Genomic DNA, 27884 nt, shown 5'->3' on the forward strand with positions numbered 1-27884 from the left:
TTTTGGTCATCCGTCACATCTTGACGAGCACTTGGGAGAGCAGTACCCAAGATAGAGCTGATGCTGAACCCTGGCAGTACCTGCAGGTTCAAGATGTGACGGATGACCTAAATAGCGTGGGCTTATGTTGCACCAAACCTGAGTTCCACTAGATATAGCCAGGGTTCAGCATCAGCTCTATCTTGGGTACTGCTCTCCCAAGTGCTCATCAAGACAAGTCGGATGACCAAAACGACGTGTGTCTATGTTGCACCAAACCTGAGTTCCACTAGGTACAGACAGGGTTCAGCATCAGCTCTATCTTGGGTACTGCTCTCCCAAGTGCTCATCAAGACGAGTCGGATGACTAAAACGGCATGTGTCTATGTTGCACCAAACCTGAGTTCCACTAGGTATAGCCAGGGTTCAGCATCAGCTCTATCTTGGGTACGGTCTCCCAAGTGCTCATCAAGACGAGTCGGATGACCAAAACGGCGTGTTTCTATGTTGCACCAAACCTGAGTTCCACTAGGTACAGCCAGCTGTTCAGCATCAGCTCTATCTTGGGTACTGCTCTCCCAAGTGCTCATCAAGACAAGTCGGATGACCAAAACGGCGTGTGTCTATGTTGCACCAAACCTGAGTTCCACTAAGTACAGCCAGGGTTCAGCATCAGCTCTATCTTGGGTACTGCTCTCCCAAGTGCTCATCAAGACGAGTCGGATGACTAAAACGGCATGTGTCTATGTTGCACCAAACCTGAGTTCCACTAGGTATAGCCAGGGTTCAGCATCAGCTCTATCTTGGGTACGGTCTCCCAAGTGCTCATCAAGACGAGTCGGATGACCAAAACGGCGTGTTTCTATGTTGCATCAAACCTGAGTTCCACTAGGTACAGCCAGCTGTTCAGCATCAGCTCTATCTTGGGTACTGCTCTCCCAAGTGCTCATCAAGACAAGTCGGATGACCAAAACGGTGTGTGTCTATGTTGCACCAAACCTGAGTTCCACTAGGTACAGCCAGGGTTCAGCATTAGCTCTATCTTGGGTACTGCTCTCCCAAGTGCTCATTACGACGAGTCGGATGACCAAAACGGCGTTTGTCTATGTTGCACCAAACCTGAGTTCCACTAAGTACAGCCAGGGTTCAGCATCAGCTCTATCTTGGGTACTGCTCTCCCAAGTGCTCATCAAGACGAGTCAGATGACCAAAACGGCATGTGTCTATGTTGCACCAAACTTGAGTTCCACTAGGTACAGCCAGGGTTCAGCATCAGCTCTATCTTGGGTACTGCTCTCCTAAGTGCTCACCAAGACGAGTCGGATGACCAAAACGGCGTTTGTCTATGTTGCACCAAACCTGAGTTCCATTAGGTACTGCCAGGGTTCAGCATCAGCTCTATCTTGGGTACTGCTCTCCCAAGTGCTCACCAAGACGAGTCGGATGACCAAAACGGCGTTTGTCTATGTTGCACCAAACCTGAGTTCCACTAGGTACAGCCAAGGTTCAGCATCAGCTCCAACTTGGGTACTGCTCTCCCAAGTGCTCATTGTGACGAGTCGAATAGCCCAAACGGCGTGTGTCTATGTTGCACCAAACCTGAGTTCCACTAGGTACAGCCAGGGTTCAGCATCAGCTCTATCTTGGGTACTGCTCTCCCAAGTGCTCACCAAGACGAGTCGGATGACCAAAACGGCGTTTGTCTATGTTGCACCAAACCTGAGTTCCACTAGGTACAGCCAAGGTTCAGCATCAGCTCCATCTTGGGTACTGCTCTCCCAAGTGCTCATTGTGACGAGTCGAATAGCCTAAACGGCGTGTGTCTATGTTGCACCAAACCTGAGTTCCACTAGGTACAGCCAGGGTTCAGCATCAGCTCTATCTTGGGTACTGCTCTCCTAAGTGCTCACCAAGACGAGTCGGATGACCAAAACGGCGTTTGTCTATGTTGCACCAAACCTGAGTTCCATTAGGTACTGCCAGGGTTCAGCATGAGCTCTATCTTGGGTACTGCTCTCCCAAGTGCTCACCAAGACGAGTCGGATGACCAAAACGGCGTTTGTCTATGTTGCACCAAACCTGAGTTCCACTAGGTACAGCCAAGGTTCAGCATCAGCTCCATCTTGGGTACTGCTCTCCCAAGTGCTCATTGTGACGAGTCGAATAGCCTAAACGGCGTGTGTCTATGTTGCACCAAACCTGAGTTCCACTAGGTACAGCCAGGGTTCAGCATCAGCTCCATCTTGGGTACTGCTCTCCCAAGTGCTCATTGTGACGAGTCGAATAGCCTAAACGGCGTGTGTGTATGTTGCACCAAACCTGAATTCCACTAGGTACACCCAGGGTTCAGCATCAGCTCTATCTTGGGTACTGGTCTCCCAAGTGCTCATCAAGACGAGTCGGATGACCAAACGGCGTGTTTCTATGTTGCACCAAACCTGAGGTCCACTAGCTAGATAAAAATTACGGGCGCCTTTATAAAATACGATATATTTTTGTTAATTGATAATTATCAATAATATTTTTAATTGTCATTAAAAATTGATTTAATTTTTAATGGTTTGTGAAGCATTAACCATTAATTCTTTTTAATTTTTAATGGTTCGAAATAAATTAATATTAATGCAAATTGATGTTAATGCGAATTGACAATTAATTTTCCTTCAATGGTTAATGGTTAATTCGAATTAACCTTTTCAATGGTTAATTTTTAATGGTAATTGGGATTAACGTTCGGCCAACACTGATTGATGTACATCAGATAAAAATATATACCTATTTCCACATAAATAATAACGCCATCTTATGGGACGACCTAATATTAACGTAGTTTATCTTGACTTATGAATCACGAATTCACGATGTTATGAAACAACAGCTGAAGCTTACAGATACCTCTGTTACGCGTCGGTAGATGGCGATACCATTTATATTTTTCTTACTTTTTTCTCTACAATGATTACCTTGAGTATCTTAACATAAGGCTTAATTTCATGTCATCGTGTACACATGTTGATGTACATGTATGGATGTATGATGTTTTTACCAAATGGGGCAGGCGGGTGCGGGCGGAGAGACGGAAAATCAGTTACTAGGTATGTGCCTAAAAGAATATGGTTTGTTCTGAGGAATCCCAGAACAAAAAAAATCCTCTACGACAGCAATAAAAGTACATATACATATAAATATTAAATAGGTGTATATTTTCTCAGTTTCTTTTTCCCTTGCGTTTTTAGGTGTTCAGTGCTTTATAGCGGTCGACCTGTCCAATTAACTTAAGATACCTATTTAACTGCACGTATTTATAAACATGATTTGTAAATACAATATTGTTAGGTACCTATTATACATTATAGAACTATTCTATATAGTTGATGGACAACTCATATAGTGGTATATATCATGTAGTGATACTAGTGAAGTGATAGCTTTTCATTTAATACTGTGATTAGTGATTACATTTATTATAACCTACGTATGACAATAAATTAATAATTGATATGTACTAGCGTTACTGTTATCAGTAGTTCGCAAGTATTTTAAGTATAGCCGTTATGTCCTACCATCCACCACTTTTACACCTAATATTACATAATTGTTTTATAATATTTCATTCCTAATAGTACCTACCTATTTTAGGAGGTCAGAACTAAAGTTGGGGTCGGGTTGGTAATACGTGAATGATAAATTATACCCATTCTAAACATTTAAACGTCTATCCTCTGCCCGCGACTTAATTCGCCGGGGCAGTAGTCGTTAATAAAATGTCTAAACTTGCAACACGATTTCACCCTCTGTCCAAAAATCCTTTCTTGGTGGAGCTCTACTATACTATTGATATCTAATAATTCAACCATTATTTTGTTTAAGCTGTACCTATGTTGTTGTCTGACAGTATTTATACAACCCGACCCCAACTTTAGTTCTGACCTCCTAAAATAGGTAGGTACTATTAGGAATGAAATATTATAAAACAATTATGTAATATTAGGTGTAAAAGTGGTGGATGGTAGGACATAACGGCAGCAGGTCACTTATCTAAAAACGTTAAGTAATATTTCTGGCGAACTATTAAGTTTTGGTAATCATAAAAAGTTGATGTGAAAATATTAAACGAATAGTTTCGTAATATCACAACCATGTTATGTCATATGCAATGTCACAAGATGAGGAAAATGTATTAAGTGATAACGATCCATCCATCTCCTTCTTTTATAGGCAATTAAAATGATTAATTTATAATTATATGCATAATCTTGCGATACAACACGACTCACGCGCCAGTTTCAGAATTGCTTTTCAGTTAAACAGTAGATAAGGGTGTGCTGTAAACCTAACAATGTGTAACAGTGTAACTCAATAACTCGCATTAAAATCAACAAAACAATGTATTCCATCCTGTATCCATTTACGTTCTAGCTGTCAAAGTGTAAACCGAGTATCAAAAGTCGTGTCGAGTGTATTTTTCTTTGGTTACCATCCAAGTTTCTCGATTCGGAGTGCCAAAGTACGCTTTACGTAACCACATTCGCAAACGTATAGTTCGTTGTAGACCACCACACTAGAACAATAAAGTTATCAAACAACGCCGTTTATTGTTCAGAAAAATTTCTTCATAACATAGATAACTCAATAACAACTCCGTTGTCGTCAAATAATTATTATACGGGGTCTTATTAAGATAAAGATTATATTGTGTTAGCCGTAAAGATTAAAGTTATAAAGGATTTTATTGTTGTTGTGTGAAGAAAAGGCGGTATTGTTGAAGTTTTTCGCGTATTTCCTGTCCAAGTGTCAGTTCATCAGTTCACTGACTTCAGTGTGACGGGGAGCTTCATTCAAGAATCGTGTTTTGAAGAACAAGAAACATGTCCAACGACTTTGTGAATTTTAAGGTCAGTAATAGAATACGTTTGAGTTCATTTAGGGGCTTAGTTAAAATTACCATGAAAATACCTAAGGAAATACCAAGAAATAAGATCTAGGGATTAAGTATTGAGGATTCAAGCATAGCAAATTTTTATAAACACAGAAATATTCAAACATTTTATAAATCTCTCATAAAGTCCCTTTTAATTTGAAGATTTTATAATAATATTTTGTTATGCTATTGTGACATTCCTATGATATCAGAATTTGAATTTAATTTTCTGAAAATAATCTAACTCTACAACGTTGTCAGTGACCTTTATTTAGCCTTTGGCTTAGGACACTTAGGTTTCATTATTAAAAATAAAATACGTCTCAGACAGGTTATAAGCTTGTAAGATAATGTCGGTTGTTATCCTAAAACGAACAACTATATTCAATAATCCATGTGAGGACAGCATCCCTGCCCATTTAAATGCGCCAAATGAGATAAATAAGTTTTTCCTAAATGTTCCGGGTAATTCGGCACCGTGTCCCGAAACGCTCAACTTTTTTTTTGCAAGTAGTAGGCAGAAGACTGAATTCATACGCCTGAATTCAGTCTTCTGCCTACTACTGAAAAAGAGGTTGGAGATATCCTGAGCAGTATCAAGACCCATGCGTGTCATGATTCGCCTTACACTACCTTTTACGATCTCAGTCATTACAGCAATTATAAATGAATCCATTGAAACCAATATATTCCCGGAAGAGAGGCAAAACTGAACAACTAAAGGAATTACGTCTTACGTCCCATAAGTCTTCTTCTACCAGTTCTGTCTAAGGTGCTTGAGCGAGTCGTCGAAAAACAATTTTTTCTACTCCCGTACTTTTATTTGCCATTTAAAGGGTTGTGCACACACCTTTAAAACCCTACCTTATAGTTGTCAAGACAAGTCTTTAGTCTATTCCCCAAAAAAGAATTTGTGCTTACACGCAGTATCTTTTTGTTTTTTTAATTTCATTCATTTATTCTTTTCCCGCCCGTACCCTCCATTTTCACTACTTCTTGAATGAAAAATATTTGTTAAATTTACAATTTTATTTCAAAGTACTTGGTCGTCAAAAAAGTATTGTATGCAACGTTGTTTAACTGAGTCAAAAAATACTCGTGGCGTCTTTATTAACAATTTTCGGCTTCGCCTCAAATTGTTACTCACGCCACTCGCCTTTTTTGACCTCTCTTAAACAACGGTTGCATAAAATACTATAAAAGCTATCTAGAGCAAAACAACTTCCTTCCTACAATGCAGTCTGGCTTCCACGCTGGACATGGGACTTCTACTGCGCTCTCACATATCAGCGATGATATTATAACAGCATCCGATGAGGGGAAGAGTTCTGTATTAGTACTACTCGATTTTTCGAAGGCGTACGATTGCCTTAACCCAGAGTTACTCCTTGCAAAGCTTTCTTATTATGGGGTATCAACTAATGCACAAAAATGGTTTAGATCATTCCTCATAGGAAGAAGACAACAAGTGGTACTGAAGATGAGAAAGGAAACCAAACAGCTGCACAAATACTGAGTCTAAACAGAGGGGTCCCGCAGGGATCGATACTCAGCCCGCTTCTGTTCATTATCTTTACGGCGGATATGATAAAAGTTTTAAAGTGTACTAAAGCTCACCTATACGCAAATGATACTCAAGTCTATAAATCATTTTATGCCAAAAATGCTGAACAGGCTTTAAGTGAAATCAAGAATGATTTGAAAGCTGTGTCGGAAAGTCGGAATGGTCACAAAAAAATAATCTAGTATTGAACTCGGCTAAAACAAAATACATGTTAATGGGTACCAAAAAACAGGTTGAATATGTAGCTAACCAAAGCCTATATACACCTAAAAATAAATAATAACGTTATTGAGAGGGTAACTAAGGCTCGCAATTTAGGTTTTATTATGGGCGAAGAACAGCGATACGTAGATCATATAAACATGAAGATTAAGAACGCGTTTTTTAAACTAAAAGTCCTTTACAATATAAGAAAATATTTGTCATACAAAATAAGGTTAGTTGTCACTGAACTTTTGGTTTTATCCCCGTTTAACTACTACTGCGACACTGTCTATGGACTATGGACCAAGGTTGTACCAATATATGTACCAAGAAAGCAATTCAAAGAGTTCAGAATGCATGTATTCGGTTCTGTGTTAACGTACCAAAAAGAGCTCATATCTCCCAAATATTGGCTGAAAGAAAAATTCTAAATATGGAATATAGAAGGGAGCTTCACATGGCTTGCCTGAAGCATACACTAGAATACCTATTTACCTATTTCAAAAATTATCCTTTTATACTGAAATTCGTTGACCTAAAAGAAATACAATGAAGATGAAGTTAATAATCCCGAGATATAAATCTTCAAGGGAAGTTTCAGGTACGCCGCTTCAAAAATATGGAATAATTTACCACCTCCAATTAGGCTAAAATGTTGCTTGCTCACCTTTAAAACACATTGCAAAATATTATTTTTTAACAAACAGATTGAAGCGGCGAACCTAAGATAAAAAGAATAAGTATACCTATGACTAAATTACCTGGTTTAAAAGTACTATATTTTCCTCTCTTTCGTTTAATTTAATTTAATATTATAAGTTAATGTTTAAACGCGGTTTACATATGGATAATTTGTGGAGGTGCGTAGGGACTCTGGTTCTGACTGAAAAACAGCGCTGAAATATCACCCATGTGGGCGGGCATTTTCAGCATCATGCTGACGCCAAAACCATTTGCCACATTATTTAGAATAATTATAACTTAGGTATATTTAATATTATTAGTATAGTATAATAAATAGGTTTAGTTTATATTTTTGTACTTTTTGTTACAGTCACTATACGTAGGTACAATTTTTGAAGTGAAAACTTCTTTAGCGGCGCTGTGCACTTTTTGTGATGGGGATAAATGTTAAACTCGTAACAGGTGTCACGTGACCGTATGGCGTAAGACGTAAGGCGTAACCCTCTCTTTCTACCGCGCGGCGAAAATGTATGCCTGAGCCTGCTGTTTCGTTTTTATTCACTAAAGAACTTTATAGTCATAACGTATCATAATCAGGTCAATTATTAAAAACTGGACTTTTATATTAAGCAATAAAGCTCAATGTTCTAATCTTGTACAGGCTGAAATACGAGGATCTCACAGTTACATTTTAACTTTATATCACTCAAATATAATTCAATAAAGCTACATCTTGATGAAATCGCTAATAAAAGTGAACTAGAGTACTGGTGAATAAAACTCAAAATATCATGACCAAAATATATTTAGATGCGAGGTCTGCAAGGTAACTTTACAATTTCTATTCGAATTTTAAACAATTAACGCTACAAATTTAAGGTCACTGGCCAGCAATTACGGAACTAAAGTTTTTCAATAGAAAAGAGGATGGGTCAATTATACATAGTGCTGCAGACATTTTGGACTAGACATTGAGTTTTCACTTCTGTCGGCACTCCCGGAGAGCAACCCGTTGTTTTTTTTTTTTCAATTGACCCATCAGTTGTAGATGTAGGTATCTATCTATGTTACACAGTGGATTTATAAAAAAACACAAACATATTTAAACAGCTACTCCATCGTGATTGAAATTCAAAGTGTGTGTCAATTCAATAGTCGAACATGAAAAGTTGGCTAAAAAATAAAATCGTCACAAGCAAATAAAGTTGAATTGAACCAGCTTAATACGATCACGTTTATCACGATTTCCCGCGTATTACGCCATTTAATACTGATGCCCTGCAATTCGGTTCTCTGCTTTTAGATGCGTTTTTGACGCTAACCCTTCAAAATCTTCTGAAACGAGTTTTATTGTATTTTATAGTTTCTGAAATCGACAATAAATCGTTCATTTACTTGCTACGTCATGCATAATTGCATATTCCGTATACCTACAACGATTGTATTACTATACGGTGATTGTGTTTTCAATGAATGACTCAAACAAAATTACACACATCCTACATCACGTACAGAATGTATATACAGATGGACCGAGGTTCAGTTCATAGGTACCTACGAGGGGCGTTCAAAATATTCTCGGTATTGATATCTTACAACCTCTTCTAAAATTTCTTTCGTTACTGGCCGCTAAGGTTTATTCATTGACATTAAAAAAAAGTATAATTCGAACCGAGATGTTCTTTTGTTTTTCTGCAATTGCTGAACAAACATGAACATCATGTGGGAATTGACAATGTTAACTAAATTAGAACATCGATGCGTGATAAAATTCTTGACAAAACAGGGTAAAAATCAAAAAACCATAAAAGAGGAAATGGATTGTGTTTACCGTGAGTCTGCTCCTTCTTTATCTACCATTCAAAAGTGGTCAAGCGAGTTTAAACGTGGAAGGGAGAGTGTTGAAGACGACCCTAGACCTGGCCGGCCTGTAGTAGCTACTTCACAAGAAAATATTGATAAAGTGGAAAAACTTATATTGGAAGATGGTCGAGTGAAGGTAAAATCTATAGCACAAGTAACCAATCTCTCTATTGGTACCGTACATGATATTATCCATGACCATCTTAATATGTCAAAAGTAAGTGCAAGATGGGTTCCGCGAATGCTGACTCGGCTTCAAAAAGACATGCGTGTAGCTTGTTGTTCCGATTTTATTGACCTGTGCGGTGAAAATCCTGATGAGGTGCTGCAAAGAATAGTTACTGGAGATGAAACCTGGGTTCATCATTATGACCCAAAGAGTAAACAAGAGTCCATGCAGTGGCACATTAAGGGTTCAGCTCATCCCAAGAAGTTCAAGGTCATCCCTTCAGCTGGCAAGGTCATGGCCACGATATTTTGGGATTGTGAAGGAGTATTACTGATCGATTATAAAGAAAAAGGTGTAAATATCACAGGACAGTACTACGCTAACATTCTACGTCAATTAAAGGATGCAATCAAAGAAAAGAGGCGAGGAAAGTTAACCAAAGGTGTTATGCTTCTGCATGACAACGCCCCCGTCCATACTGCTCATATTGCCAAGGCAGCTATTGTTGAATGTGGGTTTGAAACTGTTACTCACCCACCGTATAGTCCGGACTTAGCCCCCAGCGACTTCTTTTTGTTCCCCAATCTTAAAAAGGATCTGCGTGGAAATAAATTTTCCGATGATGAAGCATTGAAGGCGGCAGTGGAGGAGCATTTTTACACCAAAGATAAAAAATATTTTTATGCAGGATTAAAAAAAATAAATGATCGATCTTTTAAGTGTATGAACATAGGGGGGGAGTATATTGAAAAATAAAAATATCAAACTTTTCGTACTTGTTTGTTTTCATTCTCATACCGAGAATATTTTGAACACCCCTCGTACATACAATAACATACAACAATGAGTGGTGTTAGTACGATCCTGGGTAATTCCCCTCTAAACACAGTCATCGTCGTTGTAGCCACACTCATAAACTTAATCCAAGTCTCAGCAATTGCTTTGTTTATTTTCCTTTATACCTACTACATAATCCTACTTCTCATCATCATCATCATCACCTAAGATGTTTCATGTTAGGCGCTTAGCATTAGCACACTGGATCCGAATCGCACGTCGCTCCGATCGCTAAGCGCCTCGAGCAATCTTTATTATCTTTTTCTACTCCCGTACTTTTATTTGTCATTTAAAGGGTCGTGCACACACCTTTAAAACCCTACCTTACAGTTGTGAAGATAAGTCTTTAGTCTATTCCCCAAAAAAGAATTTGTGCATACACGGCATTACACGCAGTAGGTATCTTTTTGGCGATTTTACGATACTTCGTGTAATGACCACCTAAAAAATATTGAATGAAATATAGTGTTGCCAACCTTATTTTCAAAGTCATCTCTGACAAACAAGTGAACCATAGACATGTTTTTTTATTTTATTTCATTCATTCATTCATTCTTTTCCCGCCCGTCGTACCCTCCATTTTTGCTACTTCTTGAATTAAATATATTTGTTAAATTTACAATTTTATTTCAAAGTAAGTGCTTGGTCGTAGAAAAAGTATTGTATGCAACGTTGTTTAACTGAGTGAAAAAATACTCGTGGCGTCTTTATTAACAATTTTCGGCTTCGCCTCAAATTATTACTCACGCCACTCGCCTTTTTTGACCTCTCTTAAACAATGGTTGCATAATAGTATTTTATGCAATTATTATCATTACACGAAGTATCGTAAAATCGCCAAAAACATACTGCGTGTAAGCACAAATTCTTTTTTGGGGAATAGACTAAAGACTTGTCTTGACAACTATAAGGTAGGGTTTTAAAGGTGTGTGCACGACCCTTTAAATGACAAATAAAAGTACGGGAGTAGAAAAAATACTATAAAGCTACCTATTTTAATAGAGCCCTGTTAACAAGTTATGCCATGTAAACTAAATTAGATAAATTTAAACTGATGAATTTCGTCATATCACTCATATCATAATTTTCCCTTTCTTCGTAAGAATATATTTCAAATTTTAAAGACACCTACTTTCAAACAGTTTAGGCTGTGATTTCACTGTCAGCAGTGTCAGCATCTAACTTTTAATCTAAGTAACGGAACTTTCTTATAGGTACAGAAGAAGGAGATACATATACCCACTCGTATCTAGTAATATGCTCATATTAAATGAAAACGCATACCTACCTACTCAAGATAAAGACTATATCGGCCACTCCTATATGTAATGCAAGTCAAAGTCACCGCAATGTCATTTGATATGTCGTCACCTTATGTGCACCTATTGACTTCACTTGCATTATTTACCTGAACCTAGCTTAAGCTTTGTAAAACGCTGCAGAAAATTAATAGGGCAATCAATCCATACTACCTATAATAAAATAAATGCTAAACTGTAGGTATATCTGGGGGCACGGTAGTGCCCCCGCCAAGTCGAGCAAAACAAAGAGGCACGGCCGTACCATCCTTTTCTCGAAGCGATTCAGGCCATTTTCGACGTCCTCTAATTTTGTGCTGGCTGAAGCTAGAACCCTGAATTTTCAGTAATATATAGGGCTTAACATGCTTAAGATATATCTGTCTGTTACCTTTACGTCGCTAAATTACTAAATCAATTGTAAAAAGATAACCTTTTGAATATTTGTGGGTTGCTAAAGCTCTGAGAAAACTAAACATAGTCACAGAGTCAACGATATTTTGGGAAATCCGGAATTCCGGACCATAATATATGCGGAAAAGGAGAAATGGGTCAGACTGTCACCCACGCTGATACCTAGACATAATCTAATTATGTAATATTAAAATACAAGAAGAGTGTTGTAGAATGATACTTAAGTGACGTAACTAGTGGTAAAATCAATGAATAGTGTCCGACGACTAAAGTTTAAAATATTGTGATCTAGTGCTGCAACTTCCCTACATCTAGCAAGCTAGGGATCCCCCCGTTGCAAACCGGTTTTTCTTAATTGCAGAATAATGACCAATTGTGACTCTATGAATGTATACCTATACTACGGATACGGACCTACTACTAAGTACTACCGTAGTTGTACTACATACAGTAACTATGTCGTACCTACACAATGCTCCCATTTAATTCAACCTCTCTCTGTTAGAAGCGATAAATTGACCAAAATCGCTTATAAAAAGTCCAAGACACAAGGGGCCTATACGACTTGATAGGATAAGAGGGCGTGACATGACGCCAGCACTGTATATTAGTAAAATATTTAAGTGAACAAATACATACAGAAAAGCCACGACATGCATGACCTAAATAGTCAAATGGACCCCAAGGTTATCCACATGTATGTATACAATACAAATACAAATATCTTTATTCAATAATAAAGGACACATAGTTGCTTACATTTATATTCAGAACTATAATTATAGTTTGGATTAGTAACCTTAGTCACTAAGTACAAGAAATAATGTCATTATTAGTTACCATGTAGGCACGGCACAGTTAAGTGACCAATCCCAGTCCCTAAGTCGTTAGAATAAGGTGTACAATTGGTCGGTTAACTGCACTGTTTAGGTACTATTACTATAAAAATAATATATTTACTTATAACGTTTTATGAATGAAGTAAGCTACGTCTGTTCCCCGTACTAGTATTAAACTGTATCACGGTGGAAACAGGATTCGCCATCCTCTGTTTTCAATATGTAAACAATCATTAAACAACATCATTTATATTTATTAGTTAAGTTAAATGTTACCCGTACACATGGGTAGCTTGACAAAAAACCGCATTCCGATGTTAGTTGCAGAAAGTGTAAACATGTAGTATATGCAAATGAAACACATTCTTAAATTACTTAAGTATATGTAAGGATTCTTTATAGAATCGTTTTAATTTTTAAAGACATAGTTATTTGTTAGTATTTATTTCAGTTATCTATATCTACAGGTATATATATATATATATATTTATATACGTATACACGTTAATTAGGTTTTATACCAAGTACCTAAGATTGAAGTCAATAAGACACTTATCTTATATAAGTAATAACTATATTTAGTAATTTTAGAATGTACATATTCAGCTTTATTATTTACTTAATTATATAGGTATGTATTCGAAAACTGACACATGTATGAAACGTATATAATAACACTAACAATGTATGCATAGTGGAAGAATGGTGTTGCTTGCGTTGCGCTGCGCTGTTTAAAAAAATTCGGTAATTTTTACGATATGAAATTCTAAAGAACAGAAGACAAAAGTACACGACTGCAGGTCTCCATATCGATACTAATTCATAGGTACTTAAATTATCTGCGAAAGTTACTCTGTCTCATTATCTGTTAGGTATCGTTTCAAGGATAAACTACTTGAAACTTTGATGAAACTTGGCAATTATAATGCTAACCCTGGGGATAATCATAGGCGTGTCATAGGCCAATATACCTACCTACTTTATTTTTGGATATGACTGACACAGACCTGCTGCGGCACCGCTGAGTGCATAACCTGGTACTTAAGGTATTTGTCATAGTTATCAAACGTTATCGATTCAGTCTTTTCGATTTTGATCGAATTTATATTTTGACTTGTCAGACTCCTACGTAGGTATGGTATTTTATATCACTTGTTATTGATGTCCTTGAAAATTTATCGTTGTTTCCGGTGAAAACTAGAATGAGCAATGTTGATAATATTACCGACAATGATATGGGGTCGTCGAAATCATGTGATCGTTTAGAGGGGGGTGGGAGTCAGGAAAATATCACAAATATGAAAATGTCAAAAATAGGCCAAATATGATCACATGATTTCTGGACGACCCCTATGATATACCATATTTTCTTATTTTATTTCTTATCCGAAATAACATAAGGAACACAAAGAATTCAAACTAGGGAAATTGGGTGTCCGATATTTGAATGGGGATTACCCAATTGCCCCATGTCCACATGGAACGGAGCGCGGAGCACACACATGGACTTCGTCACGTAGAACACTTAGGTACGTTCTTGATTAGGGGAAAGATACCTTTATCTCAATAAAATAAAGTTGACAATCCAAAGTTTTAGTTGATGAAGTTATGAATCATAATACCGCTCTGACGTGGGACGTCCAACGCAACGAGAAAGTGTGTATGTTTGGTTTAAAATTTTTGCAAAAAACTAAAAAGGCTGGATTTTGGACACCGATAGTTTTAATTCGTAATATTTGAAATCAAATATTTTATTAATGTTAAACGATGATATAAAATTACTTAGTAGGTATAGGTACTTACGAGAGTTCCTATTCTGTATTTTTCTATATCCAAGATAATAAAATTATAGTAGGTACGATTGCCACAATTCAGAACAAAATTGGTTTTGAAAGCAGTATGATTATGATAGGGTAGTCAATTGAAATGTCATTTTAGTATTTGATATAAAGGAATAGCTTACTAAAAGTATGGGAATGGGGGCAGTTAAACTTGTACGCAACTGCTAGTATCAAAACAAGTACCTATCCCGATAAAATCACCATGTGTTTTAAGTCCTTCTGCGCCTGATGTTGGGTCCTTACGTATGCGCCGCGACGCGCGGGCGCGGGCGCAGTGGCCCAGCGGCGCACGCGTCCGGGGGCACGTCGCCACACCCATCCTTTCACTAGGTACACCGTACACCGACCTGTTCCACCAGTTCGCAGCTCTTATGCCCTTTTATCTTAAAGGTCACAAGTTGAACGTTGATATATTTGATGATGTTATAAAATTATAAATAATACATGCTAATAAGTCAATCTAGACGCTTTTAATGGCCAATCCGATTTAGATTTTTTTACTGAGTTTGTGGAATTTGGATATCGGCGGACTTTGCCTTGCAAATATTAAGTAGTCTTATTTAAGGCCAGTTCTTGATTGGCGTCTGTCTCTCTGACGAAAAATTTTGTAATTTCTACTGAGGAAGGAAAAGAAGGCTTGTCTGATTACTGGGACTAAAAGGATATGAAGGACGTTTGACGAATGATGTATATGTCGGCGGCAGATCGTAAAATCGGGCATATCGAGATATTCCTAGGCATATCATTAAACGCCGCCATTTCATGATCTGACTAAGATTAACCCAGGCATATCACGATCTGCCTTATAAAAGAGGCGGCAGATCGGTCAGACCAATGTATTCGTTGATATTCCTAGCTTCATACCGCCGGGCGCGTCGTAAAATAATTGATGAGATATTCTTAGGCATATCATGAAACGCCGCCTATTCATGATATGACTAAAATTAACTCAGGCATATTACGACCTGTCTTATAAAAGAGGCGGCAGATCGATAGGAGTAATATATTCGTCGAATTCCTAGCTTCATAGCGATCGCATCGGTATTGTACGTGTAGTATTATAGGTACATATTATGTGTATGTTTATGTTTGCACAAGCTGCACGCAATAATGGTTGCAAGTTGCAAGAAGGACCTAACCTTGCGTTAGCTTATTTGTACGTATACATATTTCACAATCATTGCACTTCCACTGATTAAATTCCAGTTTTATGTATCTAACTATAGAAAACAATAAAATATGCGTAAATACCAAACTTAAAACACACATACCTAATATATGCAAGCAGGTAAAAAAGAATAAGATACCTAGAATATTTTCTAAAAATATTTCTGCATGAATATCGAGCATGGGTATATATAACAGAAAGAAGATTTTCAGGTTTAGACTTATTATCTAAGCTAGTTTATTATATCATTTATCAAGAATGTTGAGCTATTCATTATAAGTACCTCGAACTTGGCCTATTCTGACTTCTGACAGTTCTGACTATTGCTACCGTTTTGTTTACTTATGGCTCCTCTACACGATGGGCCAACGCCGGCCACTCCAAGGGACGGGACGCAGCCATGCGGTAGAATGAGATAGCAATATCACTTGCTCCCTCTAACGCATAAATGGCCGGTGTTGGCCCATCGTGTAGAGGAGCCATTACACCTGACATTTAGCTAATTCAAATCAGTAAATTGTATGTAGGTACACAACACTAATAAAAAAAATAACATTAAACTTGCCGCTATTCATTAACGTGACGTTGTAGGACGTATCCAATGCGATAATGTAACGTAATTTATTAAAATTAGACATGCACAATGGTATAGAAGTACGAAAATAGCACCTGAAAAATTCTGTGCATCAGTTTCTAAATACCTACCTATACCTATACATACAAATTAAGAAAACCACAGGAAAATATAAGTAGGTACATATTTATATTTTAACTTTTAAAGTTTCAGCTGGCTTTACATTAAAATTGCATTTAAATTACCAGTCTGTGACGTATTTAGGTATAACACGACTAAATCTATTAGCCATTGGCGTCACAGTGTACTATAAACTGAAAACAAGTGTTTAAAAGCGGATTATTGCAGTTTATTATTTGTTTATGGTGAAGTTGGCAAGGCGTGTTATTTCCTATCTGTTGCGATATAAGACGACGTATTGCGTGAAGGGAGTCACGTGACACAAGGTGGCCGGCCGCGTAATAACAAACCCTTATACGTGATGGAAAGGGGATTCTGAAGGAACTACTATTAAGCTATACTATCTTAATAGTAAGTAGTTCCCTATGATTATAGAATAGGTAAGAACGATTCCGTATTAAACGATAGACTTTATGCCCTTGCTAATATACGTCTTACTTGTTTATAACAAGACACGAAGGTAGATTCATATATGATGTTCATTTACCTACTTTCCTTAACCACAGTGACCACAGGCTTAGTCATGGGCAATATAAAGTAGGACCTAAACTACCTACAGTCAAAAAAATATTTTAAGCCATAAGGCGGGCGCTGAAATTACAGACTGACAGAAAAGCAGGAAAAAAAAACAGAAAATGTTACCTGCCTATACCCAAGTTGACCTAGAACGGCTAGAACCCACAGTGCATCGTGTATTCTCTCGCACAAAGGCAATTTTAGGCTCGTTTATGGCTCCTCTACACGATGGGCCAGCGCCGGCCACTCTAAGGGACGCAGCTATGCGGTAGAATGAGATAGCAATATCACTTGCTCCCTCTAACGCATAAATGCGTCCCTTGGAGTGTAGAGGAGCCATTAAGTAGAAATTTATCCAAGAAGTTACAAATGTATGGCCAAGTGGCTGACTGATAGAGGTGAAAACACCAACAATAATATTAGACGTGATTCTTTTGAAGGCTGATAATGATAATATCTAGTCACTTTCGCTGCTAGAGACAAGGCCGCAGCAACAGGGGTTCGAAGTCGCGCGCGGGCCCTCGTCGCGTGACGTCACGGCGCGGGGCGCGCGCAGCACGAGGGTGTGCCTCGGCACATGCGCCGCCGTTCAAGGTGACCCTAACGTCGCGCCGGCCACACACAAGTTTCCGTGATTGCAACGCTCATACTCCTTTCACTTCGTTCAGCCGTTCCGAACGTCTCCAGTCTCGCGATTCGCGATTTTTTCGTGACCAAGTGCAAGTAAAGGCTTCATCCTGTGGACCTCAACGCTCCTCATTCATCATCTCTTATCGCAGTCGTCGCGACTGACAAGACAAATCGATATGCGTCAAGCGCGAGATATAGTGAGTATGCTTGTCTTATTACGTTATGTTTACGTTAATTAGAAAAATTCCGGTACTTAACTAAATACATAAAGCTTTAGTGAGCACATTTCCCTCCCGGTCCACTATGTCAATGGTTTAAGATTTTAGGTTAGGTTGTTTGTGGACTCCACCGGCTATTATAGAAAATTTAAATTAAGCAAGAAAGTTCCGCGTAATCATACTTGTCATCTGCTTACTTATAAATAAAAAAGTAACATTATACTAATTAACTTTCGTATTAGCGTTTACCACTTTGAGGTTATAAACATTAAATGCAAAACGAATATCAATCTAGTTACACTTTCCAAGTAGGTCTTCGTTCCGACGTCGTAATGAAATACCTACAAACGATTAACTTTGATAACACATAGGTAAGATTGCTTAATGTTATAAAATGATCGGAAGATAGTAAAGGTCATGACTCAAGGTCACAAGGACGCGGCGGCCAGAAGAGAAAACCCTTAAGGGCTTATCCGTTTTTTCCCTAACCTTACATAACCCATCATATTCATATTGTTTAATTAAATGGTTTGAAATTATATTAAGAATGGCAATTTGCAGATAAAATAGAAAATAATATACCCTGCCAGGTCCATGTGCCTGGGTTACTATGTAGTCTACTCGTATGTACCTAATATAAATATGTACATTGGGATGCAAAATAAAGATCTCTATCTCTAATTCAGGTTCCTATTACAATATATGTATACTACATACTAAATTACTGTAAAGCGTCATAGTCATAAAAGTAACGACACGCTCAATTTCAAAAGAAATTAAACACTTGCATGAGCGTTTCTTTTATTTTTTGCCATTTTTATATATTGTGATTTTTTTGGCCACTTTTGTGTTATTTCTAGTCAGGATCGCGAGCCCTTTTCATCCTTATAGGAGAAAAAAAGTGTCCTAAAATTTCCATACATCTTTCAAACTTTCCTTTTTGTTACCACCATACAAAGTATATGGGGAAATGGTAACACAATAGGAAAAAAACTCTGGGACATTTTTTTACCCTATTAGGATCGAAAGAGCTCGTGATTCTGAGTAGAAATAACACAAAAGTGGCAAAAAAGGTCACAATAAATAAAAATGGCAAAAAATAAAAGAAAAGCTCGCATAAGCTGTTAACGATAATATTACAAATATCTTAGTCATAGGGTTTTTATTCCATAAATAAGAAATAAGGATTAGTATTTATGAATTCTAACATTGTGATAATTTCGCGATTTCGTGTCGTGGTCGTGACTACAACATTGTGTTTCTAATTAGCATCATATTAGCAAGGCAGTTAGGGGGATATAACCGGTTTTCATTATCTACAGCTCGTCTTATCGTTAACTTCTGAGAAATGTTTGTACAAATAATTCAATGATAATTGCTATCAGGCAAAACTCAATTAATTGGCGGTTCTTTACAATAATCTATAGCCTTTTCTTCTAATAGCCATGTTAATAGGTTTCGATGCTGTTACTCATGTCATGAAGGTTTTCCCCTGATAATGGTAATCTTATCTGAAACCATTTATTTCGCCTCAACTAATGCAGCTTTATGGATTATACTTTATAGGACTAATTTGCCCGACGACCGGAAGATAGTCCACATCGTTCCCTTATCGAAAGCGAGAAACAGTAATTTTGAGGAGGATATTGGTAGAAGCACAGACTTAAATATACCTAGATGACGCAAATGCATCTACTTTGAGTGTCCGAACCCCGACCAAGCGTCGAGGTTGGCCGTCGCGCCCGTCGCTATTGACATTTGACGCGCGCCAGTTGTTGCAGCCGGTATAGTAATCCATTACTATACCGGCTGCAACAACTGGCGCGTGGCGGGGTAGGGTCCACCCTATAATGGACGTGGCACCGGTAATGGGACATAAAACCACAAATCCTCTAAAATAAGTATGTAAAAGTAGTTTATAAACACTGGCAATATTTTACCATAAATAAGAGTCATAGAGCTGTTTATGTTTAACTTTTTATTAATTTCGGTTACTTTTTAAGAAATTGGCGCCAACCCAAAAGTTGTCGTGTCAAAAATAACCAGTAAGAATTCTTAACAACTTCGCTAAGAGAGGTGAGTTCATATATTAAATTGTAATTAATTATTACTTTGTGTAAACTAGAATTTGTTTTGTTAATTGTATTTACCATGAGATAAGGTATACAACACACTATGTTGTGACTCTAAAGATGTATAAAAAATAGTGGTATTTTGCCCAATCCCATTATAGGAGCTGTAAAACTGCATACCTCCTATGATGGGACATTTACATAATGATGCTTGCCATGGCGTAATTTCATGTTTAAACAATACAGAAGTATAATGTAGTTACGAACTATGTCAGGAGGTCTCCTCGGACCTCAGATAATTTAATATCGTTTTTAGGTACAAAATTTTATTTAACTTGCCCTGTTAGTTAGTGTGGCTCAAATCTTGGAAATGGCATTTCAGCCACTTTCGGATTTCCGATTGAGTTAAAATTTTGGATACGTATGCAAATCGGTTGACAATGCAATATTATGATAGCATGGAATAGATCTCATGATGGAGACAGGAGGTAGCCATAGGAACTCTGTGATAAACGCAACCTAATTGTGTTTGGGTTTGTTAGAATTGTCTCGATGAGTATTAGTTGGCTGTCGAAAGAAAAATACATTCTTACATAAAAGCTTATACCAAAAATGACTAATAACTAGTTTTTTGCCAAAAACTTATTCCCTGTTCCAATATCTTATACTGATGGGGTACGAGGGTTGTTTGAGAAGAAACTTGGTTTCATATCAAAAAATAATAATATTGCTAATGTATTTATTTTATTTCTCTACGTAATCCCCCCGAAGTTGTACGCACTTATCCCAACGAGTCTGCAACATCTCTATGCCTTCACGGAAGTGCGTCTCTTCAAGGGCCTCGAAATACACATTGACCTACCATATAACCTCCTCATCGGACTTAAAATTTCGCCCTAAGAGAAATGTTTTCAGTTTCGGGAAGAGGTGATAGTCCGACGAAGCCAAATCTGGTGAATAAGCAGGGTGTGGAAGAAGTTCCAATCGTAACTACGACAATTTTTGTGCAGCGACACGACTTGAATGCACCGGAGCGTTGTCATGGTGAAAAATCACATGATCTTTTGCCAAAGCTGGACGTTTTTCAGCTATTGCTGCCTGTAACTGATCCAAAAGTGATGCGTAGTATGCTCCAGTTATAGATTTTCTCTTGGCCAGGTAGTCAATTAAAAGTATCCCTTTGCGTCCCAAAACACAGACGCCATCACCTTTCCAGCAGACGGAATGCATATGGCTTTCTTTGGAGTTGGCTCACCATGACCAACCCATTGTTTCGACTGATGTTTCGTCTCCGGGATGTAGTGATAGTTCCAGGTTTCATCCATAGTGACAAAATGGCGAATAAAATCTGTTGGATTTTTTTAAACACTTGCAAATCTTCATCAGATGTTCACATGCGAATACGCATTTGTTCTGGAGTCAGTAATCGCGGCACTTACCTTACACAAAGCTTTTTCTTGTGCAAATCGTCGTGTAAAATAAAATGCACCCGTTCAGAAGAGATGTTTGTGGCTTCAGCTAATTCGCGTATTTTCAATCTTCGGTCGGCTAAAACTAAATCATGGATTTTATCGATGATTTCGGGTAAAAGTGCTGTTTTCGGGGCTCCATGGCGAGGTGCATCTTTAATGCGTGTCCTGCCTCGCTTAAACTCATTTACCCAAAGTCAAACCGTTCCCTAGGAAGGACACGAACTACCCAACGTAGGTAAAATCCTTTCATGGATTTGTTTCACAGTTTTGCCTTCCAAAAAAAAGAACTGAAGAACTCCACGAGTTCCAATTTTCTCCATTTTCCCGCGTAACTCAGACCAGTTTTGTTTGAACTACTGTCAAATGACAAATTCCTGCCAAAAACGACATGACGCCACATATTAAATATGTTTAATTACTAAACTAAATCAATACATACAGAGTTGACGCCAACGCCATCTATACATAAGCGAAACAAGTTACTTCTCAAATTACCCTCGTATGTCCATTATAGGGGGCCCATTACTGGAGCCACGTCCATAACCGGGGTTCCATTACTGGAGCTTTGGTGTCCATGACTGGAGAAAAAAAACATACTTTTAATTTATTAATTATGTGGAAACTAATTGCAGTATCTTTGATACAACACGCCTGAAACATGAAGGAAGGATAGGATATTCATCTTTTAACAAGCTAAGCGGTAGAACTTTTACATGTATCAGAGAAATATCACAAATACTCCAAATTTGCTCTTAAATGTCCCATGACTGGTGCCGTTACTATAGTCCGTAAAAAAATAAAAAATGCCTCGTTGCGTGATAATTAACTGCAACAGCCCAAAAATTGCAAGCACCCAAGGGCAAGGACATATTTCCTATCACAGGTAAGTAATTTTAAAATGATATTATGCGTAAATTCGTTTTAAAACAATTTTTTAAGTATTCCAAGTTGTGATTCCAATAATATACCTAAGTAACTATAGATTAACGTTACAAAACTATATTTACATTACATTGCGCGTTTGCTTTGAGCGTTTGATCTGACGTTCTGAGTTAAGAGACGATGAATATCGGACTAGCGATACTGTCGCGCATCGCTTCGACTTCGTGGTACAGGCCGTTTATCATTCGTCCGTCAAATTTAGCGACTAGTGTTGTTCGTTCTACCGATCGCTTCTAATAATCGATTTTAATCGATATCGGACAGATTAATGATATTAACTATAAAAAAAAACTATTAGTAGTTATTGATAAAAAAAAAACATGTCCTAATTTTACACGACACCTTTAAAAAGAAGGGTAATTTAACCACATACGATTATATGTCTGCCTATACGTTTAGTAGGGTTATAAATTTCTATTGTGTTAAAAAAACTTTCATTATTTTTGTTTTCCACATGATCCAGTCATAGATTTTGAAAATACCAGTTTCATTGAAGGGAAAAGTTGGGAAGAAAATCATTTGTCTGTTTTTATCATTCGTCTGTCTTTATCATTCGTCTGTCAGAAAATCGATATCATTTATGACAATCGATTTGTGATTTTTGGCGTGGTTCGCGGGGGAGCGGGGAGTGAGCGAGCGAGACCGCAGATATAAAATCTATGAGTATGAGCAAGACAGTTGAATCGTAGCGGGGCAGAGGGGCATCGGTGTCTTTGAATCGGTTAGGGTTTCCCATCACTAAATTGCGGCTGTGACGTCACAGTAGGTGGTAAAAAGTCGGCACGCTTGGTTTCAATACAAATAGTGATATTTGCTTGATTTATGGTATGTTTCAGTCTGTGGGTAGAAGTAACAGATATTGCCCAAAACGAAAACAAAATAGTTAATACATAATAATAGAAATACATAATTTGAACCCTATTAACAGGGGTCGGACAAAAAGTGCCGATGACGTAAAAATGACGTAATCTTGCACACAGGATGATGTTTGAGTTTGTATTTAAACTTCCGTGTGACATGTAGTAACAAAGTAGTATTAATGAAGTAACGAAATAATCGTAAATAAATCCATGGAATTCATAATACAGGTGGTAGGGTGATGTAGTGAATGCCGGCCACAATATTCGAGTACAGATGACATTTTAGAGCGTTTTCTTATACATTAGTAAATATAAATTTTAGCTAAATATAATCGTGAAGATACAATAGCTAAACAGTAACGATGTCAATTTATTGTTCATCTGATTGACAATGTGTCAGTCAAAAACGTACTTACTCATTTCAAGTGGCGATATCGTTTAATAAAGAGTTGATAAATAATAAGTGATAATTGTTTATGAAAATCAAAAATACTATTTGAAATCATCCTATAAGTGGTTTGACGTCATCCGCACTTTTTGTCCGACCCCTGCCTATTAAATACGAAAAAGCTTGAAAGGATCAAACAAATTTACCTGTATGAAATAAATGTGACCTAGTAAGTAGTCCTAGTATACCTACCCGAAATATGCAGTGTACATTAGTATTATCCGGTTCAATAAGATCAATTGATTCAATAAAATTTTTGGAGCTTGGAACAACAGAACTATATGGAAAATCTATACATATCCCAGATTTAGTAAAATTATGACATCAGAGAGCGAAACCAGACGGGTGCTGAGTGGCGCCTATTAGTTTGTCTCTAGCTACATACATATCAGTATCACACAAGTCAATAAGATCAATAGAGTAGCAAGCCTTGTCTGACCAGCGTTTAAATTGACTGTCAATTTCAATATTGAGTTTGATTTTCTTCAATAGCGCTTAATTAAACATTATAAATAGAGGTCACTTTGTACTTGGGTAATAATTTACCTGCAACGCATAGAAACGAAAAGCATTAAATACTCAGATCAGATACAGAAAATTCATAAAAAAAACAACGGGTTGCACTCCGGGAGTGCCGACAGAAGTGAAAACTCAATGACTAGTCCAAAATGTCTGCAGCACTATGTATAATTGACCCATCCGCCCATCCCCCTATCTATTGAAAAACTTTAGTTCCGAAATTGCTGGTCAGTGAGCTTGTTTAAAATTCAAAATTTAAATTTGTAGCAGTAATTGTTTAAAATTCGAATAGAAATTGTAAAGTTACCTTGCAGACCTTGGTCATGATATTTTGAGTTTTATTCACCAGTACTATAGTTCACTTTTATTAGCGATTTCATCAAGATCTAGCTTTATTGAATTGTATTTGAGTGATATAAAGTTAGAATGTAACTGTCCTCGTATTTCAGCTCGTACAAGATTAGGTAGAACCTTTTTCATGTAATGTCATTGAGTTTTTCTTTATTGATTTAAATGGCATCTAAATGAGTGGCCATCTAAATCTTACAGTCACGTGATCGCCTTACGCTGTCTCGAGTTTATCATTTTTTTCCCCACCTCAAAAAGTGCCCAGCGCCGCTAAAGAAGTTTTCACTTCAAAAGAAAAAATTCAACCTGCTTCATGAATCATATGTACATTAGATTAGTAGGTACGCTACAGTCACGGACTTTCCTTGTTAAACTATATAGGGTTTACTTTATATTGGACAGTTCATACCGTTTTTAGTATTGACAACCAAACTAGCTTGAACCTTACCTTACCTTGTGACCGTACATGTATTCTTCATCCAAATACATCTTTCAAACGAAGAAAAACTAAATTAACATGCATCCTTCTTTTCATCAATTTGGGAAATTCTATGCAATCAAATCACATACATTAGTATTAATCTGATAATAAAATAGGTACATATTTATTAATTATAACTACTCCCGCGTGGGGTGCAAAAACCAGCAGCACGCCAGTGAGTATCTGTGTCATTTATTCAGAGTTGTTTAAAGAGCCCCGATTTCTCTACAGATAATATTATCATCAGTTATCAAGTTATCACCTACATGAATCGCTATTAATACTATCTCAAAACCGATATGGAGCTATCAGCGATTAAACCAACTCGAGTATCATGACTAAGGGGTCTGTGCTGAAAAAACCCAGTGCTAAAATTTTTATGCGTTAAATCAGAAAACAAAACATTTGAACAACGTTTGTCACCAATTTTATAAAGTTTAAAATCGAGTGATCATTATTTAATATGTATTATCAATTTATCGGGTTCAAAAAACCACACCTGAGTCTGTGAATAATAAAGATATCAACAAATTTACAGGTGGATTTATATCAGCTGATGCAAAATTTGTAACAATAAATGAATACTTTTATAATTCGGCGCTCCAGTTATTGTGTATCAACCTGCAACTGTAACTTAGGTAACTAGATACATTTAGTAATTAATTACATTCTCATCGGTCATAAAAAGTCTTTGGCCTTTAGGAGCCGCATTCCTAGTAGGTAAACATAAGTCTGACTGAGCACAGTTTTATTTATTTCCTGGCGTATTAATGATTTCTTTAATGTCGGCTAGTTTTATTTTATTAATGTCCGCATTAGCTTTTGGAAAACTTGTTTTTGTTTTGTTTAGTTTTAATATATGATCATTGCGGTGGTTTACCGTCCACTCTTGTCCAGGCCTAGTACTCGTCAATTTGACTGAGTTGGTACAAACAATAAAATTGCGTAAAATTTTATACATTCCGGCTGTTGTACCGCTGATTTCTATATGGGACAGGACAGCCAACATTTTTTTCGGGATAACGGCAAGGGTCCCATAATAAAAGTTGTTCAGTATGACCTATAAAGTCACTAGGCAAAGTGCGGCTGGTGGTTAAAATTACATTAAGCAATAAAACAAATACAAATACAATTTAAGTACATACTTAAGGGTTTTTTTTTTCGCATACCTACCTAAGTTGGCAACTTCTATGATTGGACGAGAACCAGCGCAATGACCCCATGTCGGTTTTTGTGATCAACCCACACAGTCGGAGGAAACATCAATTTTATTTCCAAATTAACGAAAGGTCATTGCAATTTGCAATTTGAACACTGTCTTGTAATGTTATGTCACATAGCGTGCCAAAGGCAACAACGATACCTAATGGACAGATCTACAACTGGGCTTAATTGAGGGATGTGGGTATATGATATCCTAGACAGTAGACAGTTAGTTATTCAGTCATTTCATTTCGTTTTGTTTCTAAGATTAGTTCTTAATGTTCCTAATATAACTGGAGTGCTAATAGATGAAATGCGCTGTTAGGATTTTTTGTACAGTTACCTTAAAATTACTGGTAATTTAGTAGCCAGTGGTTTTCCCTTATTATGTCTCTTGAGATCGCCTCTGCCTCCATGCGTATATTGCGCCATTCAATTGAGTCAAAGCTCCAAATTAAAATCATCAACATTGGTATGGCCAATTCAAGTACATAGGTACCTTGAATTTAGGGTCACAACCACACCACACCCCCCAATAGACCACCTCACAATAGAAATTCGAGTGATGCAGTTTCGCTGACAGCATTAAATTCAATAAGATGTTGGTAATGGATGTGTATTCAGTTACGTGCATTGTCAAAACGGCGGCGTCGTCACGAGGTGGTATCTAAAATAAACAACGGACTATGCCAAGAAACGGTTCAGCGTGCGTTCATCCTGACGTCCGAGCAAAGCAAACATACGTTTATTTTTAGATTTTTGTCCATTAGAGACGCGCTAAAATATTCTCCTTCAACCTCTTAAAATTTTAGTTTATTCAACCCATACCATAACTTTGAACGATACTTGGTGCTATTGGCAGACTCCTATAATTCAACAATCAAAAGTGAATTATTTTCTTATCGAATTCATTTGACCTGATAGTGCAATGGTAATTATAAAAAAAAATAAAGCTCATTCTGATCACACTGAAAGATCCAGTTGCAATAACATCCCGGTACAGCTTGTTACAACTAGCTGTTGCCCGCGACTTCGTACGCGCGGATTTGTATATTGGTGGTTATATATTCCACATTAGCTTAGAACATTATGCAGCAAAAGATCGCAGTAGGATGGTTAATCATTTGTTCATTATTAATATTATACAACGCACGAGACTTGTCTTTCACAACCTACGAAGTTTCAAGCCCCTAACTGAATAAAATTGTTCTCGATATAATACCTCTCAACCCCCTTAGAAGATTTTCATGTCTTCTATTTAATAAAACTTGCTACCTAACTTTTACGAATAAAATTTGAACCCTATACAAACTTTCAACCCCTTTTTAAACATTTTAGGGGATGAATTTTTAAAAACGCTGAAATTATTTTTCTTGTATTCTAATACTAATATGCCTTTATACAACAATTCAAGTCCCGCACTCAAATAAATGTTTGACCTCCATACAAATTTTCAACCCCTTTTTCACCACCATGGTGATGAATTATCAAAAACTCTGAAATTAGTTTTCTTCTCTTTTGATAAAATACCTTTTTACGAAGTTTCAAGTTTGTAGCTTTAAATAAAATTTGAACCCTTTACAAACGTTCATTTTTCGACCCTTTAAGAGATGAATTTTAAAAACGCTGAATTTACTTTT

At 37.2% G+C, this 27884-nt stretch overlaps 1 protein-coding gene across 2 annotated transcripts in view; it reads left to right on the top strand.

The window, feature by feature from the left end:
• Positions 1-4386: 4386 nt before the first annotated feature.
• The window catches only part of LOC134651371 (hexokinase type 2), a 37682-nt gene continuing 14184 nt past the window's right edge, over positions 4387-27884 (top strand). The window contains exon 1 of one of the 2 annotated variants that reach the window (XM_063506458.1): positions 4387-4874. In XM_063506458.1, the coding sequence (XP_063362528.1) occupies positions 4848-4874 (27 nt within the window). In that variant the 5' untranslated portion in view covers positions 4387-4847. Of the gene's footprint in view, positions 4875-17642; positions 17879-27884 lie in introns of those variants that run through there. The other variant, XM_063506459.1, reaches the window with a different exon arrangement.

This window comes from Cydia amplana, chromosome 10 (assembly GCF_948474715.1).
Source record: "Cydia amplana chromosome 10, ilCydAmpl1.1, whole genome shotgun sequence".
NCBI classification, from domain to species: domain Eukaryota; kingdom Metazoa; phylum Arthropoda; class Insecta; order Lepidoptera; family Tortricidae; genus Cydia; species Cydia amplana.